Genomic DNA, 22,780 nt, shown 5'->3' with positions numbered 1-22,780 from the left:
AAGCTTTTTATTGTTGTTGTACTAAATTTTTATATTTCAAACTGTAAACAAGCCGAGGAAGCCTACAACTTTAGGTTGTAGAAAGTAGACACTAGATGATGACATTGAGGTGATTGAGCTAGGGGAAGTGGGGATTTGAACTAAAACAAACAAAATAGATAGTGATTTGGTAAGGTGAGGAAAGGGGAAGGAGGAGCTTGGAAAATCTAGTTCAAATGTGGTTTGATTAGATGGGAATGGGAAAAGAAGAAAAGACCTAACTAAAGAGGAGGATGGTACTCATGGACATTGTCGCATGTCGCTGGCTAATAAAAAAGAAAGAGTAATTAAAGCCCTTCAATTTTGGTTTGGAAAAGTTATCTCATGAGCTTCTAATTAACTAAAGCCTTAGTAAGATAAGTTTGATCTGTCATATGTATATCAAGCTTATTATCACGAGCTTAAACTCAACATGTTTTGTATTAAGTCTTATTGTTAATGAGCCTATTCATGATTAATTTTTTGTTGTTGTTTGGTCTTGGCTCGTTTATTAAACAAGCTTAAGCTTGCTTGTTATAAACAAACAAACATGAACGATATTTTTATCAAGTTTAGCCTAAATTATTTATAAACAACTTGATTCATTTATTATCTACTTATACTCCATTGCATGAAGAAACCATGGCAACGGTGAAACTTTAATATCATTATTTTGTAGATATATAAAACTTACATGAAAGGAAAACGCTTTTTTTTTTTTTTTTTTTTTTTTTTTGTTGTGTCAATGAAAAACAAGACAAATATATTAGAACATCTTTTCCACTTTTTGAGAACCAGAAACGTTTTCTGAAAGGTTATACTCAATAAATCACCACAAATAAATGAAATACCACAAAAAACCTCTCACAATGGTAACTCTTTCTTTTCACCCCATTTTCTCTCCACAAATTAGTCATTTATGACTGTTGATGGTTTGTTACCTCTTTGTTGACAGGTGTCAACTAATTGTTATTTTTTTTTCAAATGACTTATTTTGCTTAAACCCGTCATTTTCTAATTAATTTTTCAGTATGTTTTTATAAATAGTTTTTTTTTTCTTCATATTATTATTGGAATTATAAGAAAAAATAATTGTTCTTCATGTGAGTTAAACAATAGAAAATATTTTTTTAGCTTATTTTAGGATCACAAACCAAGAGCCCTATACTTTAATTTATACATCTTCACGCACAAAATGCTTGAAGATTTAGTGGGGGAAATAGTTTTATTTTATTTTTTTTTTTTGGGAGAGAATTTCAACCTATGGCATTTGCTCCTGATGATAGTTCTTTATCATTAAACCAAGACACCAATTAGTTTTTAGTGTAGGTGGGGATTGAACTCTAGATCTCTTATACAACCATCAGAGACTTTACTAGTAGAGTTAGCTGGAAACCACAGTGGGGGAAAGAGTTTAAACCATGAGTTTAGCAACTATAGGGTCTCGATTTGTGGCCCAAGTCCATAATATGTAGGATCTCGGACCAATGAGCCCAATACAGTAAATTTGTAGAGAGTGGGTCAAAGAACTAGGTCCTAATGAGTTGAACAACAGTTAGTATTGAATTAAATGGAAATTAAACACAAATAAGAAGTTTTTGATGTTAATGGACTTCCAGTCCGAGGAGATCACAATTGTATATATTGATCACAGTTGGATATAGAGACAATTTAGATTGCTACAGTGTTCTTTCTTTCTTTTTCCGATCTCCTCTCCATGAAGAGCCTTTCACCTTATATATCCTCATTTGGATCATCTTCACCCTACACCTATTGATCATCCGACCCCTTACTTGAGTATTTGTCCCATCAGACACCCTCTCTGATTTTCTGTGAGTTGTGGTAGCTATAGTAGCGCTGTTCAGAGGTCCTCTCCACATAAATGAGGCTAAAAAAGTAGTTGCAGTGCATTTAATGCGGTGGTGGCAGCTTTCCTTAGATATTTTTAGGTTTCCTTCTTTCTCGTATATTCATGAGGCATGTCTCTATCATGGGAGTTTCTTGGAGGATAACGCTAACTGATGGACTACGTATTGTGAACTACATTCATCATATCCGAGGAGGAGTTCCTCCTCAGACAACCTTTCACTTGTTTCCCATCTTTGAGACTTTAATTAGGAACATTTAACAACTTATTAGCTCCTCCTCGGACCTATCAATGTTCTTGGATAAGGCCCAAGGTCCAATATACTATTTTGGGCCCTTGTCCCTACAATAGCCCTTGAAAATTCCAGTTTTTCTCTCCCATCTGAGGAGAAAAAGTGGGGTTTTGATTTTTAAGAGATAAGATCAATTGATTTTCTGATTTACACGTGTGAGAATGTGGTTTTACATGCCTCACAATTATCACTGACGCTTTGTAGTCCACGAGGCGTTATTAATTACTCTAGACAACTTTATGTCCCCCGCATCCAATGGTGAAACGCCAATCCAATGTCTGACATTTTTCCTAGTATTTTGAACGGGAGTATTCCCACTCATCTTCTCCCTTTATATAAAGCCTAGAGAGAACCCATTTTCCTCTTTTCTTCACAAATCCTCAAGAGCTTCAAAGAATTCCAGTGCCCCGTCTTACAAAACGCTTTAAACTCTTGAGTCTCCATAACTGTTTCCTATAAAAAGTCTTCAAAAATTTTCTGAAAGTTTCAGAGATTAACACACGTGTTACCATAAGTCTTTATTTTTTTATATTCTTCTTTTTCTTCTCGGCCTTTCTGTTTAGTTTGATTGGTAGGGTCAAGTACTTAGTAGACTCACCGGCCGGTATGGAGGGTTTTAGGGCTAAGTATCGTATCCCATAGGGGGTGGTTTTAGAATACTGTCCCTCGGACCGAGTACTTACTAATAGGGACGTGGGTCAAGTCATTATTCCCATGATTGCTTTCATAGAGGGAGGAATGAAACTTCTCATGGGTAAGATAACCAGGGGCTATTTGATTAACCACAAATTGACCCCTTACCAGTGCGCCCCTAACCTATTTAGGGTCTTGGGTTGCGTAGACACTCTAATCGAGCAGCTGGACTTAGGGTTCACGTGGCACGATGTGGTTCAAATGTATGAGTGCCACAAGCTCACTGGTGCGGGATACTACCTCAAGTCCCGGTCTGAGGTCGTCTGGCTGATATCCTGTCTCCCCAAGTCTAATAAGGGCATGAAGGATGACTATTTGATTGTTTTAGGGGAGTGGAGCGATGGTCTTCATTGTCCAACTTGGGTAGGAGATCCAGGTGGGGTACCTTTAGGATCAGTCTCTTTGGAAGGGGATTTAGCCCTTTTAGCTTTATTTTTTTTACTTTTGATATTTCATCTTCTGGTGAAGGGTAGAAGAAACGGCTTCCAAGGCATGAAGCCAAGGCCTGGCCATAATAGCCGTATAAGGTGAATAAGCATCCACCACAATGAAGTCCACTTCCACCACATCCGAACCGGTCTGTATGGGCAATCTAATCTGATCTCTTGGAGTAACTATCTTCCCCTTGAAGCTTACTAGTGGGGAGTCGTATGTTGTTAGGTCCTCGGGTTTCAGATTCAATCCCTTGTACAGGTCGGGGTACATTATCTTGACAGCACTTTCTTGATCTACCAACAATCTTTTCACATCGTACCCCCCCTATCCTGAGTGTGACCACAAAAGCATCGTTATGGGGTTGGATAGTTCCGATCTTATCGTCGCCCGAGAAGCCCAGAACCAGCGGGGCCTCTATTCTGGCTCTTTTTGGTTCTGAATTGCTATCTTCGGATGATAGCGGAGCCACAGACATCATTTTGGAGGGACATGAACCGGTCTTACCGGGGCAGCGAAGATGACATTGATCGTTCCTAAAGGAGGTCTTGAAGAAGAATCTCTTCGGGGATCCGAACTTGTTTGCCCCGCTTGACCACTAGAATGGTGCACAGTTGCTTCAACTTCCCTTCTCGGACTAGCTGGTCCAAATGGTCCCACAGATTCCTGCAGTCTTCCGTAGTGTGCATTTGGTCCTGATGATATTGGCAATAAAGGCTCTGGTTGCGTCTCAAGGGGTTTCCGACCATCTTGTTTGGCTATTTGAAGAATGGCTCATTCTTAATTTTCTCTAGAACTTGATGCACTAGTTCTCGGAATACTGCATTAACGGTCTGGGTGTTGGTAGACCCTGATTGTCCAACAAAATCTCTCTGATGCCGGTTGTTATTGAATCGGTTCGACCTGAAATCCCTCATTTCTTGAGGGATAACTTTAGCCTTTCCTTTACCCAGTTACTGGTCTTCCTCAATCCTTTTATACTTATCAATCTGGTCCATAAGCTGGTGCAGACTGGTAACTGGTTTTCCTATTAGGGATTTCCTTAAACCATGCTCGGTTGGGAGGACACTCTTGAAGGTACTGATGGCGATGTCCTTAAAGTTACCCTTTATCTTATTATACATCTCCCAATACCTGTTCGAGTATGTTTTCAGGGTCTCCCCTTCTCGCATGGACAAAGACAGTAGGGAGTCTAAGGGCTGAGGGACCCTGGTACACGTAATAAAACGGGAGCCAAACGCCCGAGTGAGCTCCTTGAAGGAATTTATTGAACTCGTCCTCAAGCCATTAAACCATCTTATTGCTACGGGTTCCAAATGGATGGGAATACTTTGCACATCAAGGCTTCGTCCTTGGAATAGACAACCATTTTTTGATTGAAATGACTCACATGTTCCACCGGATCTGTTTGCCCATTGTAGATGGTGAATGTTGGCTGATGGAAACGCCGAGGAGGGGCTACCCTTTCAATCCTATTCGTGAATGGTGACTTGGCAATCTGGTTCAAAGCTTTGCTCATCACATCATTTCCCAATCCTCTGTGAATGGGGCTTCTGCATCGACGTTCACTATGATGCTCCTCTTCATATGAGAAGGATTCGCTAGGAGGAATCCTTGATCTATATCGATAACCGCTATCCTTCTCATCGTCGGAAGAGGAATCAGACGGGATGGGAGTTCGTTTTCGTTGTGCATGGCGTAACTTCTTCTTAAGCTGGTCGATTTCCCTTTGCATGGCTTTATTGTGTTGTTCTTGAGAGACGTGACTCCCAACTCGAGAACAGCTTTTGCTTGTGTGCGTAACGTGCACGCTGCCCTCCTAATCTCTCCTAAGCTCAAGGTTGGCGAAAGGATTTTCACGTTGAGATGCTATGGATTTTTCCCGATGTGAGCCTGAATTTGCCATAGTTGACTGTTGTTTTCACTATCATACAAGTTCTTCCTACAGACGGCGCCAATTGTAGGGTCTCGATTTGTGGTCCAAGTCCAAAATATGTGGGATCTCGGCCCAATGAGCCCAATACAATAAATTTGTAGAGAGTGGGTCAAAGAACTAGGTTTTAATGAGTTGAACAACGGCTAGTATTGAATTAAATGACAATTAAACACAAATAAGAAGTTTTTGATGTCAATGGACTTCCAGTCCGAGGAGATCACAATTGTATATATTGATCACAGTTGGATACAGAGAAAATTTAGATTGCTACAATGTTCTTTCTTTCTTTTTCTGATCTCCTCTCCATGATGAGTCTTTCATCTTATATATCCTCCTTTGGATCATCTTCACTCTACACCTGTTGATCATTCGATCCCTTACTTAAGTACCTGTCCCATCAGACACCCTCTCTGGTTTTCTGTGAGTTGTGGTAGTCAAGGTAGCGCTGTTCAAAAGTCCTCTCCACATAAATGAGGATAGAAAAGTAGTTGCAGTGCATTTAATGCGGTGATGGTAGCTTTCCCTTAGATATTTTTAGGTTTCCTTCCTTCTCGTATATTCATGAGGCTTGTCTCTATCATGAGAGCTTCTTGGAGGATTACACTAACTGATGGAGTATGTATTGTGAACTACATTCATCATATCCGAGAAGGAGTTCCTCCTCGGACAACCTTTCACTTGTTCCCCATCTTTGAGACTTTAATTGAGAAAATTTAACAACTTATTAGCTTCTCCTTGGACCTATCAATGCTCTCGGATATGGCCCAAGATCCAATATACTATTTTGGGCCCTTACTCCTACAACAACATATTGTAACGATCTAAAAAAAAAAAAAAAAAAAAAAAAAAAACAGAAACAAAAACAAAAACAAAACAAAACAGAGCATGAACAAATGCTCATTATTATGAGTAAAGTCAATGTGAATGGAAAGTTGGAAACGTATAACATTCGTCCATAAAAAATATTTTATGTCGCATGGCGGTAACAACTTACCGGCTTCTTTAGAAAACATTGGCCGAAAGGATAAGGATTTCTATGACCAGGTTTTAATTTAAAGTTTAAATTCCTGACTTTTCCTACCTTAATTAAGAAGGTCGAGCCACAACTAACACATGGTACAAACAAGTAACTGGTCATCCAATTGGAATACTGTGGTCTAGCTATCTTGGTTTTTATTTTTTGGTCAAAGTTGATGTATCATAGATTATCTGATAGCTCAATTTATTCAAAGCATTCATTTGAATGCACATTAAGTAAAAAAAAAGGGTCATCTAATAGACTAATACCTACTACTTTTCCTTCAATTTGTAATTAAATGTTAACACCTGAGCCAAAATTAATGAGTAAGGTCAATTTGAAAAGTTTAAGGAAAAGTCATTTGATTGACTGTATGGTATTGCAAAGAAGCTCAAAAACTACAAACAGGTTTAGATAAGTACTAATAAATCCAAGACATATGACTATTGAACACACAAAAAATATATCCAATACACATACACTAAAGTATTATAATTTGAAAATAAGTATAATAACTTATCAAGAAGGATGAATCATGTAAATGCACAGAACAATTAGCTAAAACATGAGAAATTATTGTCGTAGCATGTCATAAGGTTGTGGATATTGGGAATTAAGCATCTTGTGGTTTGTAGGTCCCTTTTCATGCATTTAATATACGAAGAAGTAAGAAGTTGCTAATTAGTTAGTTGAAACCCAAATTTGCTACTCATTTAGCAGCCAATCAATATGATCGATGTATGGTCCTAACCATCTTATCTGTTGGATAGTGACATATTGATAAATTTATGTGGGAAAATTTTTCTATATGAGGCATACATTTCATCCAACTTATTTTGAAGGATAATTTGCTAGTTAGTGCTTGTTTGTCAGTAGGGTCAGCTTATACTATCTCAAGACAGGAATATGAGGTCCCAGAAACATCCATTTGTGTACTAAATGTTAATTTAATTAATAAACTAGCTAGGCATGTCTTTGGTAATGATTCAGAGATCGATCGTAAAACGACAGACCACCCTTCACTTTGCCATTTATAAACCTTCTTCTAAGTTTGTTACCCCTATATAGACTATAGTCTTTACATCAACTACCACACCAAAATCAATGCATAATTATTTAAAATTCAAAGCTAAGTTAACTAAAACAGGCGTAGGCAAAGCCAACCCCAGCTATGAGATGAGATTCCCTAATAAAAATAGGCCATAGTAATAGATTGTTGGATTTTGTATATATATAATAAACTCAATACTAACATTCATTCATTAGTGTTTTAAGGTTAACAAATGTTAAATATACTTAATTAATCTCATTTAAATAAATAATTTAAAACAAAAAAGGATTATGAGTCACGTAAGATATAATTCATGTTGGGGAGATATAAATACCTTAAGGAGCTTCCTTGAATAATTAATATAACATATAGAGACACACTTTAACCCAAAAAGTCTAAGTCCCAATGGGTATGTGCTCAATTATGTTATATTAACTACTCATTCTTCTCATTATTATTCAATGTGGGACTTCACTCATACGTGTAACCCAACAATCTCTCCCTCACGTGTGAGTCTCTACCTTTCTGTGTACTTCAAGACCTCTTTGTAGGTTATGAATAAGTCATACTCACACGTATAACCCAACAATTCATACAATAATGTCTAGGCCTATATTGAAGTTCATAATTTAATGGAAGTAGCAAAATATGAATAGAGAGAGAGAGAGAGAGAGAGAGAGAAAGAGAATATGGGCAAATAGTCACATGATGAAGTAGTAGGTAATGTAAGTTTGGGGTCAGCGAGAGACATATATAGGGTGTTAAGCTTTGATTGCAAAATACGTGAGACGTCGCTAGCTAGCTACATTACATATATCATTTTCAATTATCAATGGAAGAGATTATTAGCTGTTCTAAGTTCTAACTTTAGTCATCCTCTGCCAGTTTTTATTACTGGTCCCACTCCCCAGGTCCATATTGAATGATCATACATACATATAATATACATATATAGGCCAATCTATACTATTGCATGTGCGGCTTTCTTCTGTTAACAATCACCAATAGATATCCCCAACCAGTTCGCCTAATTAAGGTTGTGTTAGGCATTAACTGAAAAACCTAGTTTTTTTTATGATTTAGCTTATTTTTGCTACTATTCAGTTTTTTTTTTTTGTTATTATTCATGGATCTCATTGCACTTTTTAGTACTATTAGGTACCATCATACTATTTCAACTAGTTTTTAGTTTTATCTACATTATTTTCAATAAAAAATTTTCAATTTTAACTAAATAAGCTGTTCTCAAATTATAGACACTAAAACTAAGCTTGTTTGGTATATAACCGGTTCTTTTTTCTATTTATTCAACTTATTTTACTTAGCACAAATTAAAATTATATAACTTTAATGTACTACATTTAAGTTCTCTATTTAAATAAGATTACATTATATAAATTTTAGATTACATAAAGAGACGAGTACTTATTTTCCATTTTTTATTTATTTTATTTATTATTATTATTTTTTTTTTGGATTTTCATATTTGAACTGCTTTTTTTTCTCCTTTATCCTTTTACCTTCTGACAATTCTGCCAATACACCACATTATTATCCCTTTCTGATTGTTTTAAAACGATAAAGTGACAAGAATCTTTGGCTTGTTACTCAGCAACAAAGTTGTAGTACTTAAGATTAAGGCTAAAGGGAGATGGATCACATATTTGGTTACATCGAGTGACTGTAAATGTAATATATAGCATCATGTGGTTACCTATTAGATAAATCTGTCATATGTTCCCAAAGGGATGATGACATCATGACACATCTATTATATTGCCGGTTGGTTGTTATTATTTAATAGTTTTAAAGTTGTCTTAACCCTCAAATTAGAGAGGATTATCTCTAAATAATTCATTAAATCAAGAGGGCGAAAATGCGACTAAAAGTATTATTATAACTACGTTAATTACTAATATCGCAGGATTATTGTTATCCACTGTGCATCTCTAATTAAACATGCAAATAGAAAGTGAATGTATTTTTTCTTTTAATGGGATAAGAATGGTGTGAGCTAGTGGTAGAGCCAGGAAATTTTTTCGGGAGGGCTGGCGAATACATTTTTGTGTAATTTTTAAATTTATTAGCAAATGTAAAATAATAATAATAAAAAAAATAAAAAATAAAAAATTTCAAAAGCTAAGAGAGTCATGGCTCCCTTGGTACTTCCTTAGCTCCACCTATGGTGTGAGCATTTACTTCAACTTATGAAGTGAAAATTATTGGTTTTAATTTCCATCCAATTTTTCTAAGTTTCACTTGTAAGAATATATATAATAATAATAAAATATATATAAAAAGAAAAGAAAAGAAAAGAAAAGAAAAGAATGTTGTACCTACAGGTTAAACTCAATAATACCAGTAGGGCATTTCTTTCGAGAAGATTAAACAAAGAGGGGGTATTCGAAAAAGTTAATGAGCAGTAAATGTGATGAGGTGAAGTTAATGAGGTAGCCGAAATAGATAAGTTGTTGAATTTATAGTAATTATATATGTTGGGAGCTGGTTTTCAATGAAATAAAGGGCATCAATAGAGGATCTGACATTAGGAAGACATCTTGATTAGAGTAACTTCATGAGTTCCCTCCCAATATAGATATAGCTACTACATATATAACATAACAAACATTGAGAGAGAGAGAGAGAGAGAGAGAGAGAGAAGTTAGAGCACTTGATAATTGGTTGTGTTATGTGTTTTGTGGTGAACCAGTTATACATATAGAGTATTACGTTGTCGGTTTGTCGAGGACGTTAAGGTTTAGGGTAATGATTTTATGATTTGACCCCTTACAAATTTTAGAGGTGTGGTTGTGCAATGCATCCAAATATTCCAATAGTAGTGAGACACATTTGTCGGACAAATAAAAGATAAAAAAGGAACGGAATGGCAGTAGAGAAATAAGAGAAAGAAACAAATGCATTTAGGTTTGAAGAAAAAGTTAACGGAGCTTTAATTAAGGGCCCTTTCATATCATTCATTTCATACTAGAGAGAGAGGGAGTTACCAGAAATCCTTCAATATGACGATATTAATAAATAATAAAAAAAAGGTTTACCATGAAAGATTGAGGTGAGGCACATAGACATAGAGCTTAAGTTCTTATTTTAACCTGTGTATATTATTATTATCCAGAGTTATTAACCGAACCGTGAGATGAAGAGGGACAATAATGGATGTTTTTGTTTTTAGTTTTTAAAAAAACCAGGGGAGAAAGTACACGTGAGGAGTAGGGTAGGAACTAAAAGAGAGTGGGGTATGATCTGGCAGTTAGGGCAGCTGTCTCCAACTTCTTTGACCAAAAAATAAAAGTGATAATCATCCATACGACAACGCACATTCACTCTATTTTACTCTTTCTCTCTTTATATTTATTTATTTATATAGTCTCCTTCCTTGTATACAGTATACTATTTCTTCCAATTTAATCAAAATTGTTTTCTTTGTTTGTTTGTTTGATGAAATATGATGTGTATGTGTACGTTAAATAAGAAGGGAGGGAGCAGGGGTCTCCTGCAGCAAGTGCCAGGCATGGAACTGGGGACTGCAGTACGGCACTGTGTGTGTGTGTGTGACCGACTCCAGCACATGCCTGTCCATCAGCTTTATCCCTTCCACATCTTCTGTGGACCCCACTTCCAGCTCAGTCTCACTCATACCCACTTGCCTTCTATTGTTTTGTACCATTTATTTTATTTTTATTTATTTATTTATTTATTATCATTTGCCTCTTTTTCTATTATTTCTGGTATGAGTCTTTTTCTCTTTTCTTTTTTTGGTTGAAACTTTTGGGAGGCTTCTAGAATTGAGATTGAGTATCAAATTTTCATTCCTATTATAAGAGTTGATGGATTGGGACTAAGAGAGAGAGATACGAATACACACAAAAATAAAATAAAATAACATGATTGACCTAGCTAAATCCTACAATAAACTAGATTAGGTATAAATATATATGAACTGTGCTTATTTAATTAACAAATTTAAACTTTGACTACGATTAACGTTTGATGCCTTTAATATCCCCTCAAGTTTAAGATGGAAGCTTGAAAATAGAATGTGCCATAAGGAAGCACTATACAATGGTGTTTGTTGATGGATTATTGCTTAAACTGTGGCCATTACAGTTGGATGATGACTACACTAGTGGATGGAATGCAGTTATGAAATGGGGGCTTAGAGATGGTCTAAATCTTTGTTATGAAATGTAGTTGAGTGCCGTGGATGTTCAGCTTGATGCAAAGGCCGTTGTTCAGCTCCTGGCTAATTCTTCGAGTGCTATCATTTGTGCATTGCCTCTCCTTGATGATTGCAGACAATTGATATCTCAGATTGGCCAAGTCCGAATCAGTCATTGTTTCCATGAGGCTAATACTTGTGCCGATTTTTTGGCTCGGTTAGGATCTCAATAGGATAGTTCTTTTGTTTTATTTCATGACCCGCCTGTGGGTCTGTTGGACTTGTTAAGCTCTAATAGAGCTCGTTTGTTCCATAGCAGATACTCTTCTAATTTGCCTTGTTCCCCTTAGTTCTTTTCTTTAATGAAATTCCCTTCTACCAAAAAAAAAAAAAAGACTAAAATTGTAACAATAGCTATTCCTACTGTTGTCGGACTAAAATTTTTGAAATGATGATATTGTTTGTGGACAAGATAGTGAGTGGCACATCTACTAAGGAGTAGCGCTAGAGGAGACTCTTGATATCTCTTAACATTTTTATTATGTAAGCAATCACAATAAACCACATCAAAATTATGAATAAATTTGTTTCATTAGACTTGTTTCTTAACAATTAAAAAGCATCCAACTAGATATCTTATTGGGGTTGATTTGTGATGTCAAGCTAAAGGAATTTCAGGCCTTAACTTGGGTTCAAAGACACAAAGGAGTCAAATTCAAATAAAAAATAGAGGTTAGTGATGCCTTGTGAAGAACCACACAAAGATAATAACTTAAAAATGGAAGACAGTAGTTAAAAATAACCCTTGCTCTATTATAATTAAAATACAAAGGAAATGGAGAGAGAGAGAGAGAGAGAGAGCATTATTTTTACTACCATATGTATATGCACAAGAGCAACTTTGAAATTTACTACTTCTTGGGCTTAAGTTAGAAGTATAAATGTGGTTAGTGAGGTAGATAAAATCTTATTAATGCATGACTTTTGGACAAGACTTTATATTAGATCACGAGCATGTCTAATATCCATCTTTGATTAAGAATTGAAGTTTTTGGTTGTGGGTTTTTGGAAGAATGGAAACCTTGAGTTGTGGGCTTTTTGGGATATTATAACAATCTGGTTTACTACCATTTTTTTGTTAATCTGGTTGGCCTAACTAGCTTTGCTTAACTTTATAGGGGAAACGACCCATTAAGAACCTGCTAAATTTGAGGAACTGCATCAATTAGCGTTTAATGATATCAAAATAGTTTTCATGGTTTTAGGTTATTAGGCTGAAATTTTGGGAAAATATAGCAGATTAGTAGGTTCTCTTTTGTGACTTGCTCATGGGGTTCATAGACTTTGCAAGTGTTCCAAGCCCACTTCGCGAAATCTATCTCTTGAGTCCATGGGTAAGATCTCAAAATAGACCAACTTTTTACCGCCCATATCACATTCCTTCAAAATTCCCCATTAAAAATTGCACCTGCTTGAGCCATGTGTAAATAATAAAAAGATACAAGGAAATAATAGGCCCCAAATAATTGGATATGCTTTGTGTGGGCCTTTTAAGAAAAGGCATTAACATAGCTTTTTTGGTCTAATAAGATTCAGCCCAAAAAATATATCTGGGCTGATAAGAGTTTGGGCTTCTTTCAACACATCTCTCACCAAATATTAGGTATCACACTCATAACAAATAGAACATGAAATGCTCCGAAATATTTTGGGATTAAAAAAAAAAAAAAAAAAAAAAAAAAAAAAAAAAAAAGAACCAAAGGATAAAAAAAGAGCGACTAACAGTAGCAAAGCAAGCTGTTTTGGCATCAAGCCATTAGCCATGTAAGTATGAAAGCATCCCTGTCTCAAGTGATGTTAACACATTTGCAATATAAGTATATATATCTAAATTGGACTTTTGTTCAGATAATAAAATTCCAGCAAAATTATTGGAAATAATTCAACAATTCAGGAAATCTACCCTTTTTTTTTTTTTTGTTGGTTGAGAAAGTTCAGGAAATCTGCTTGAGTGAACATGTTAAGGAAGCAAAATATGCTTACATTCATCCGATTGAGCGATTCAACAATGACTACAAAAGATACTGGATATATTAGGGATTTAAATCACTAATATTTCCAACCACAAACTACTAAACAACTGCTTAATTAAACACGGGCTGATGCTTCAATATCAGACGTCTGCTAGATTCAAAATAGGCCGCTTCTTCAGCTTTCCAAAACCATCATCTTGATCCCGACAACAAAAAGAACCAATCCACATCTAGCATGATTTCCCCTACATCAAAAAAGATACAATTCGGACTTGCATTGCACAAGCCTAACTTCTTGCTAAGACAAATCCTCATGATATAGATGAAGCCCAAGCCCAAAGCGTGCACAAGCTCGACGAAATGCCATTGCTTCTGCTTTTTGTACAGGATCCCCATAACCTGTGTCATCAACTGAAGCAGTTCCCGTCGATTCCCTATATATCTTGTGGAAGCATGAGAAAAAAAAAAAAAAATTGTCAGCTCCTCTCTTTTTCTCTGTTCCACCACTAATAAAGCAACTGAACACATATCTTTATTTTCAATGAAATTATCATAAGACTTTCTTTAGAGAAAAGGTGAACACTTCCCTAAGGCTTCAGCTAACAGGACATTTGTGGAAAGCCCTAAACCAACTTGCTATTGTCTTCATGTTCAATGCAAATACAGTGTCAGTCATACAAAATAAAGATTATCAACTAGAAGTATGTTAGTTAAAAGAGAGAGAGAGAGAGAGAGGGAAAACACAGCAGCATATCAGGCAAGCATTGTAACAGTGCAGAACACATGAGCAGTTCAGTAAACAATGCAACAGTGCAGAAAAGTCCTGCATCTTGTGCTCAACGCAGCAGCAGTCCAGAAGTTAACCATCAAAAGTTTGCTGCAGGTGGGGATTAGCTTTGTCACACTCGCACGGGCTTTAGCATTGAAGTTAGATTTCAGTTGTAACAAACTGTTGTTGAAGTAGTTGCAGTTTGTTATAAATTAGTTATTTCATTTTCATTTATCGCATGTGATATTCTTCAAGGGTAAAGTCTCCTCTATAAATGGAAGGTAGATTATGTAATTCACAAGTGATGAATATACAGAAGTTGTCATTGTTATTTTCTCTATCTTGCGCTTTCAGTCAGAAGAAGGGAAAAAAACAATTTATGGGAAAAGAAGTGCAGTGATCAAGAAAATGGCTTGCAAACTCTAAATTTGTCTGATTATTCTCCCTTAATACTAGATGCAAATGTCATTCTTACCATGATGAGTTTATTTTTGATAAAGGAAAATCAGGTTCTAATCTAAATCTTTAGTATTTGGTGCTTAATGAAAGATGTGAAATTAATTTTGAAGACAAATTGGGTAGGTTGGACAATGAGGTGTAGCGCAGCCTCAAATGACACACTAATTGCTCCTCCCTCGATAATGAGATGGATTGGAGATCGAGTATGGTGAATGGTGGTGTGAGTATAAGAGGCATGTGTAAGTGTAACCTAGCATTAGCAATGAAAAGAAAGAAATAATGAGTTTGCAGCTATATATTCAAGTTCCCTCTCTAGACTAGACTAGACTATCTCATTTGTTGTATATAAATTAATAAATAAATAGTTCATTTAATTTTGAAAGCTTGTAGCTAGGTCCAAGCACATCTTAAAGCTCTATTTTGTGAAATGGGAAACCTTCAGTTTGGCATCGTATTATACATTATGATGATAAAAATCATAACATTCGAATAATAATACCTCAGCATCTGTCCCATAGAGAGTGACACGATAAACAACAGAGACAGACTTGGCGTCAGCTGAATACGTTATGCTTCGAACCTCTCCCGACCATTCTATATATTTACAAATAAAATCATAATTTAATTTAAAGAAAAGAAAAAGATAAATTAAAGAAACATGAACAATATTAACAACAATAAAATAAAATAAAAAGAATAATACCCGGAGCATGTAAATTCAAAATCCGATTCATAACATGCCTACACAAAAACAAAAATAAAATAAAAAAGAGATATAAAAAATAAAGATTAAAGTTAGGTGAAAATATTTGATGGAGAGATAGAGAGAGAGAGAGAGAGAGAGAGAACCAGGGAACATATTTGATGGAGAAGTCATTTTCGGAGCGAAGGACTTTGACGAGAGAATCGGGCACTCTCTTGTTCAGTTCTTTTAGGATTTCAGAGAGTGGCCTACTGATTCCAGAACTCGCACTCGCTGCTTCTACTTCTTCTTCTGCTTCTGCTACGACGTCGTGTGTTTCCTTAAAAGACGAATTAGATGACCTTTTAGCAGTTGAATAGGAGGAGCGTGGAGGACGACATAACAGTGATTTCAAAAGAGAAGCACTTGAACTTGATTTTCCCATTTTCATGCTCTTGCTCAACCACGCCATTTCTTTCTTTCTCTTCCCTCTTCACTCTTTCTTTTCAATTTTCAGGGGACAAAATATCAAAAAGGCGACACAGATTTTCAAAGTCCCTCTTTTGCGGGGATTATTCACTATTCACTGAAAAAGGGGGCCATTCCTGGGTTAGGTTAGGCCCCATAAAAACCCACTAGCCCAGCCCAGCCCAGCCCAGCCCATCCTAGCCTAGGCCTGTTTTCAATAAAGGCCTGCATTTTACTACTTTATACTATATCACCTTTTTTTTTTACTTATTAAGATTCATTTTAGTCTTACTTTTCAATTCTCATATTAATCCATAAGATTTAATATTTTTTAGTAAATCTCTCACTTTGTAAACATGAGTTTGGGTCTTTCCCTTCAAATCTATTAGCAAATAAGTAACACCGTTTAAGCTTTTTTTTTTAGTTACAAAATTAAACTCACTAGATACTTTATCCTTTTTGTTTGATGAGTATTTATTTATTTTATTTAAAAAAATATTTAAATGGATTTACTTATTAACAAATTTGGGTAAAACAACTCATTTTGATTAATTTGATAAAAATTAAACCTTAACTACTAATTTCACCATTAAAGTAAAAGTAAATAAAAGAGTAAATGTATTTCTTTTACAATTTTTTTTTGGGGGGGGGGGGGGTGGGTGGGGGTAAAAAAATTCATATGAGCCTCATATGTAGGACAAGTCTACGTATAGACCATTGCTTGTGAAAGATATTTGTATGAAATTTGCAAGCATGGCCATGGGAACCTTCAAATAATAATTAATTATAAATTCATTATAGCCCATAAGGGTAATTCTTACATGCTCCGAGAGTAATGCTCCCTCACCCATGGGGCTCACCCCTCATGTGAGAGGAGGGAGCATTGCTCCTTGAGTATCTAAGGTTATATTTGGTAATAGTTTTTGTTTTCTATTTTCAAAAACTTGTTTTTGGGAATATAAAGAAAAAAACAATTTTCTTGTATTTTTGAAATAAAAAACATGTTTGGTTAGTTGAAATTAAAAAAAGTAGTTTTTTGAAGGAAAAAAAAAAAGAAAATATTAAAATATGTTGCTACTAGGATTTGAACTTTAATACTAACTCATTAAATGAAACAGATTCATTAAATTAAATGAGTATTTTCATTAACTTTTGAAAATTAGAAACTGAAAACAGCCTTTTACATGTTTTTAGTTTCCTTCACAAATTGAATTTTGAGAACAGTTTTTGTTTTCTATCAATTTTAGATTACCAAACAAGTTTTTTAGTTTTAAAAATAGAAAATTGTTTTTAAAAACAGAAAATAAAGGGAAAAAATAGTTACCAAACATACCTATAAGTTTTTTTTCCATAGAGATAGGGTTCTCAATAAACATCTTTGCTAGTCCCCAAAGGGAGTTACATGATAAAAGGAAATGGTTTCCACTACACAATAGTTCCACATACAAGCATATATAGATGCCAAAATTGCAAACTGAACCTTGAATTTAATTATTGAACATACATGACAAATAAAACAGGCTCACGCTATAGCTCAAGCTCACATACATACTGTAGCAGACAAGAACTCATGAGTCACACGAACTCACACATGACATGACATGACATAATACAAGAATTAATAATAGTATTTGAGATCAGAGGAGAGCCATTTGTTGAACATTGATTGGGTAACAATCAGTGGGCGAACCGGAGAAAGCCCTCCAAGCAAGGTTGGCATTAGCAACTTCTCCGGGATGGAAAGCATCCCAAAACACATACTGGCTCCTATTTAGGCATGGCATTTGAAATGGTAGACACGTTATTTGTCCCAAGTAGCTCCCCCCAATTCCACAACAAGCCTTGTCAGCCACGCTGAACCCTGAAATAACATTAATTTTTGCTATTAAAAATGCTTGCTACACACGAAACTATTAAAACCGGGACTTATATATGCATGACACCAAAGTAAACAAGCGATTGGGTTTGGTTTGGCCAGCTGCCAATGAGATTTTATGTGTACATATATATAGCATCTTAATTTGTGTTCAAAAAGTGAATAAATTCTATCTAATGCGTTTCTTTGCTTGATATATATAGCTAGTAATTAATTTACTTACCGTAAGTGGCAGGGCTGTTAATGATGTCTCCAAAAGCAGCATAAGTATTGCCATAAAGAAACATTGCACCAGGGTGGTTGGTGTTGAGCTGAGTGACCAGCGATCTAAGCCCTTCATTGAAGTTACCAAGAATTTGATTCACATAATCCACACACCTTCCTGGCTGGGCTTGACCACTAGCTCTCTCGTATGGGATGCAACCAAGCGGTCCTACTCCTGTTAATAAGAACTTCCTTAATCCCATACTGTACAATGCCTGCAATGCATGCAACGAACCATTTCATATAAATTAATTGTTCACTAATCCCACACAATTAATTAATTAAGGTTAAAGTCTCCAAACTTATTGTATTTAATTATATATAAAGACCCATATTATTCTAAATGATTCATTGAATTTATAAAAGAGAAAAAAGATAGAGAAAATAAAATAGTGAAATATACCAAAATTTGGCGGGTATAGCGATTGAGTAGAAGGTTTGCATAATCTGGGGGGCTATAGATGTAGCTGGAAGAATAGAGGGATGGCAAGAGGTAGTTGTTGAGGTAGTCATTGCTTCCAAACACCAATATTGCTATCGATTTTGCTAGATATTGGCTCAGGTTCGTCCCATTCATTATTGTTCTTAATTGATTTAATGTGATGGACTGAAAATTCACCACTTGCTGGCTCAGACTGTACCGTTGTCCCTGCATTCGAGCATCACAATTACAGCAAAAATATAATTTTCGAAGAGAATTTTGTTTATTAGATCCAAACTGTCTTTTATTATTATTATTATTTTTTTTTTTTTTTTTTTTTTTTTTTTTTTTTTTTTTTTTTTTTTTTTTTTTTTTTTTTTTTATTTTTTATACAAGATAGAATTCTACTCTAGCCTAATCTAAGTGTATATGTGTGTAAAGCTCCCTCCTAAAGACTTAAACCCCGGCCCTTGCCCCCCACACTCCACAAGCATTTATCCTTGTGGAGTGACCATCGCACCAAGGGTGTGCTGTGATTTTTTTATTTTTAAAATTAAATAGAAAGTTGCTAATAATTAATTTAAATGCATTAATTGAAGTACATAGTGTCGGCCGGTCTCATCAAGGATGCCAGCAGCTGCTGAAGCATAATTAACTCCGTTAAGAACTCGGGTACCAAATGTGGTGGGATCTGCGAAAGCTGGAAGATATGGAATCCCCAACATCCTCCCTGCCAACCAAAAATTCACATCAAAATGAGCTTCGGTCATACTTGTTCTTCTAGTCAATAAAAGCTTTTATTCTAAATGATTGCCATATTGATCAATCCACTTTTGTCCAGCAACTTCACATCAGATGGTATATCAGAGGTGGGGGACAACAAAGATACATATATGACAGCCTAAAATGATATTATTGTCACAATCCAAGGAATTTATCAGGATAATGAAGATGTCACTTTAAATAATATTATACGAGGTCATAAAAAGTAAGTATTAGTCATATGTTCGTTATATTCAAAAGACTGGCAACAAAAGTTCCTTATATTCGCTTGTAAAGCTCATATTAGCATTAGTTACATTTGTGTTATGAGATTAAATTCTATAAAGATGGGGTGTAAAATCCATGTTTTGCAACTTCAATAAATAATTGCCACATCAGTATTTTACTTAAAATTTAATACATCCTACCACGTCTAATAACATTTCAATAAATTCCCAATTTTGTTGGATTTATATATGGGTATTAGAATTGATTAAGCGTGATTGTGTTTATTCTTAAATATATTATAAGATGATATGACATGTTAGGATTGGAGGGGTAAAACATGGGTTTTACACCATGTCCTTATAGAATTTAATCTCGTGTTATATAAGCTTGTAAAGTTTATATTAGCGTTAGTTAAATTTGTGTTATATATATATATATATATATTCCAAAAGAACTAGGCAAAAATTATAATTAGAATTTCTCATAATCATTTATATAATCTAAATCAACCTAATAATGCCTGATATATATCATTTGGTGAGATCCAACACTCATACAATATAATCCATTTGGTGCGTATCAAAATAATTATTAGTAACAAGGCTGAAGAAAAGTTACCAAGCATATCAACAAAGGTTTCGCCATTGGTAAATCTCCCAGAAGGGCCAGCAGTGAAATCAATGCCATATGGATAGTAATTGGCCTTAGCTAAGGAGCTAAGGAAGTTGTTGTTACCAACATCAACCAAGGAATCTCCGAACACAAACAAAGCTGCAACCTGTCGTGGCGCGACAGCTGCCCCATTTGAGCACTGCATCGTCATAGTGGCGGTGACCCACAGCCACAGCATTAGATTGGAAATTTTAACCATTTTCTCTACTTGTTGCTTCATTATTATTTCCAGATGATGAAAAGGAATAATAATAATACAGACTCTGATCGAAGATGCATGTATATATAAAAGGTAGGTGGCGGTGAGACTTAGAACTAGGGGAGGTGATTTTCCATTTTGAAACGGCTAAGTAGATGATGTAAGGAACGCCCATGATATGCTACGTTTGTGTATACCTTTTATCCTTACTTTAGGACTCTCTTTTTAACGTTCGGTTTGGCTGTTTCTAGATTTTCGATGTCTTTTTCTGCATGTATTTGCATTGCTTATGTAAAGCTTTCTCTAGACCATAAGCAAAGACGCATGAAAAAGCTTTCTATTGATATTCCTCAGCATTCTAGATTAAGCTTTCATAATGATATATCACTGGTCGCGGTTTCACCTATGATTCAATTGGCTATGTGTCAGACTGAAACACGTTACAAAAATTAATAACCAGTGTTTGACGGGTCGGGTCGGGTCAAGTTAACTGATAAATATATTTTTCACTTAAAAATAATTATTTGAGTATATTCTTTTTTTTCTTCTGTCTATCATTTCAATACAAATAAGATAAACATAATAAATTAAGAAAGAAACAAAAATATTTAAAAATAGAATTTAAATAATACATAAATTATTAATTTTATAATCCAAAGTTCACTAATATGTTATCTTGAATCTAATCATAAAAAATTATTATTATGAAGCAGAAACTATAAATTAAAAGTTTATTGTATTATTTAGAAAAAAAAAAATAGAATAAGCTTGGTGATCCATTCCTCAAATAAAATAAAGCCTAAATAAAATATGGTCACTACACCATTGATATTGCATACATTAGATTAATGTTGAAAAACATAAAGATACATAAATTCAAATTGTTCAATTCCTAATTTATACTTGATTAGTTTCTAAAACCAAAAGAAATTAAATCCATAATAAACCTTTTGATATAATAAAAATTAGTTACAAGTCACGACATCTCAAATATTCTTTGATTGATATAGTTATAATCTTAAAGCTAAGAGTGACTGAGACTGAGATGTTATAATTTCTCGCACCATGGTCTTAATTTTCCCATGTTTGGAAAGGGTACCGGTGATCAATGATATATATATACTTTGCTATTATAGCCCACAAAGACATGGAGACTCATGTCATGTGATGGCCACTATCATTCAAGTTGAATTTTATTATCACCATTTTAAAGAAGCCTTCCTTTAAATGTCAAAATCATCAATGCCATTGCCAGTGCAGATATTGTAGCAAAGAATAAGAGCATTATATGGCATTTGTGCTTAGGCTACCTAGGATATTCATAGATAGGTTAGTCCTCAAATAATGGTGAAATGAGACATCTGATTTGACACAAACTTTCACTTCATTCTTCTACACAAATAAGTGATAACATAAATGGTCTCCCGACCCAATTATGTGAGGTAAGAACTGAAATAGAGGTAAAATGTTAAAACCATCTTTCAGCATTTTATGATTTTATCACATACAATAAGGGAAAAAAAAAAGAAAAAAGAAAAAAAGAAAAAGAAGGTGAAGCTAGCTGAGGTTATTGGTCGTGATTTTTATTTTCCATGGGCACCGTTATTCTGGTTTAATTCTGTTTCTTAATTTGTCATCTCTCGAAGGTGGTCTGTAAAACAATGTTATTCATTCCCTCAAACCTATGTTTTATTTGTTTGGAGTTGTAATGTAATGTTGTATGGTTCAAAAACTTGTCATTTCAGATAGTTGTGAAATTGTTGTAATTCTAAAACAAGTTTTAAGGTTGGTTGGACATCCTTTTCTTGCATGATTCCGCTTGGCATGCAAACTGAAGGCTTCAGATGTGTTCAGTTCCAACACATCACCAACTTCGTGAGTAAATACGCTATTTTACATTGTGGTTGGTGTACAATAGAATAGAAGTGATGTTAGATGCGATTCTATTTAAAAGTGATATTACACTAATCATAATCTCGTTTAAATATGTGAAATTATGAAATTTGTTGTCATCATTGTTGATCATTTTTTTTTTTCAATTTGTCAGTCTTTTTTGCTAGACTATTTCATTCCCTACTAATGATACATTTTGAAAATCTCATGAATCGATAATGTGGTAGATGCAACTTGAAAATTTTGAATTTAATTGTTAAATTTTTTGAGATTCAACGTTATGTTTATATAATCATACCAATAATCCTATTTGTTTTATTAGACCGATGACTCTATAATGTCAGGGCAGTCATTAAGCCAGGGGTCTTTCCTTGTCTTATTGTGTTACTGTGACAGATTTTTCATCACAACATAAATTCTGAGGTATATAAGGAAGTAGCTAGATTAGTAGAAGTAGCAGTAGTGTCCTTATCTTTATGAATAAGGCCACTTTCTCATATGATTTTGAAGGACTGGTTAAGGATGATGAAGCCTTGTTGTTCTTCGGCCAACTTCATTGTATGGAGACTT

At 34.8% G+C, this 22,780-nt stretch overlaps 2 protein-coding genes across 2 annotated transcripts; both read right to left on the bottom strand.

The window, feature by feature from the left end:
- Positions 1–13,504: 13,504 nt before the first annotated feature.
- On the bottom strand, positions 13,505–15,955 carry LOC126699628 (DNA repair RAD52-like protein 1, mitochondrial). Its single transcript, XM_050397568.1, has 4 exons — positions 15,595–15,955; positions 15,449–15,486; positions 15,245–15,339; positions 13,505–13,959 (listed from the first exon to the last, which is right to left on the bottom strand). The coding sequence occupies exons 1-4, from the start codon at positions 15,897–15,899 to the stop codon at positions 13,816–13,818; spliced, it is 582 nt and encodes a 193-aa protein (XP_050253525.1). The 5' UTR covers positions 15,900–15,955; the 3' UTR covers positions 13,505–13,815.
- A 1,466-nt stretch (positions 15,956–17,421) lies between these two features.
- On the bottom strand, positions 17,422–20,474 carry LOC126699335 (GDSL esterase/lipase At1g71250). The gene is made up of 5 exons (XM_050397090.1): positions 20,065–20,474; positions 19,059–19,186; positions 18,439–18,684; positions 17,995–18,250; positions 17,422–17,756 (listed from the first exon to the last, which is right to left on the bottom strand). The coding sequence occupies exons 1-5, from the start codon at positions 20,336–20,338 to the stop codon at positions 17,533–17,535; spliced, it is 1,128 nt and encodes a 375-aa protein (XP_050253047.1). The 5' UTR covers positions 20,339–20,474; the 3' UTR covers positions 17,422–17,532.
- Positions 20,475–22,780: the final 2,306 nt, after the last annotated feature.

This window comes from Quercus robur, chromosome 9, assembly GCF_932294415.1.
Source record: "Quercus robur chromosome 9, dhQueRobu3.1, whole genome shotgun sequence".
In the NCBI taxonomy this organism is placed as follows: Eukaryota; Viridiplantae; Streptophyta; class Magnoliopsida; order Fagales; family Fagaceae; genus Quercus; species Quercus robur.
The sequence above is the reverse complement of the archived record's forward strand: the minus strand, read 5'-3'. Positions and strand labels throughout refer to the sequence as shown.

What these genes read in the sequence shown, in the direction of transcription:
- LOC126699628 (XM_050397568.1), bottom strand. Translation starts at nt 15,899, where the DNA reads ATGGCGTGGTTGAGCAAGAGCATGAAAATGGGAAAATCAAGTTCAAGT. An exon ending in TCCATCAAATATGTTCCCTG is followed by an intron (nt 15,487 to 15,594) that starts GTTCTCTCTCTC and finishes GTTTTTGTGTAG; the next exon opens with GCATGTTATGAATCGGATTT. An exon ending in TTTGAATTTACATGCTCCGG is followed by an intron (nt 15,340 to 15,448) that starts GTATTATTCTTT and finishes GTAAATATATAG; the next exon opens with AATGGTCGGGAGAGGTTCGA.
- LOC126699335 (XM_050397090.1), bottom strand. Translation starts at nt 20,338, where the DNA reads ATGAAGCAACAAGTAGAGAAAATGGTTAAAATTTCCAATCTAATGCTG. An exon ending in ATGAGACCGGCCGACACTAT is followed by an intron (nt 18,685 to 19,058) that starts GTACTTCAATTA and finishes GCTCGAATGCAG; the next exon opens with GGACAACGGTACAGTCTGAG. An exon ending in TAACAGCCCTGCCACTTACG is followed by an intron (nt 17,757 to 17,994) that starts GTAAGTAAATTA and finishes ATGTTATTTCAG; the next exon opens with GGTTCAGCGTGGCTGACAAG.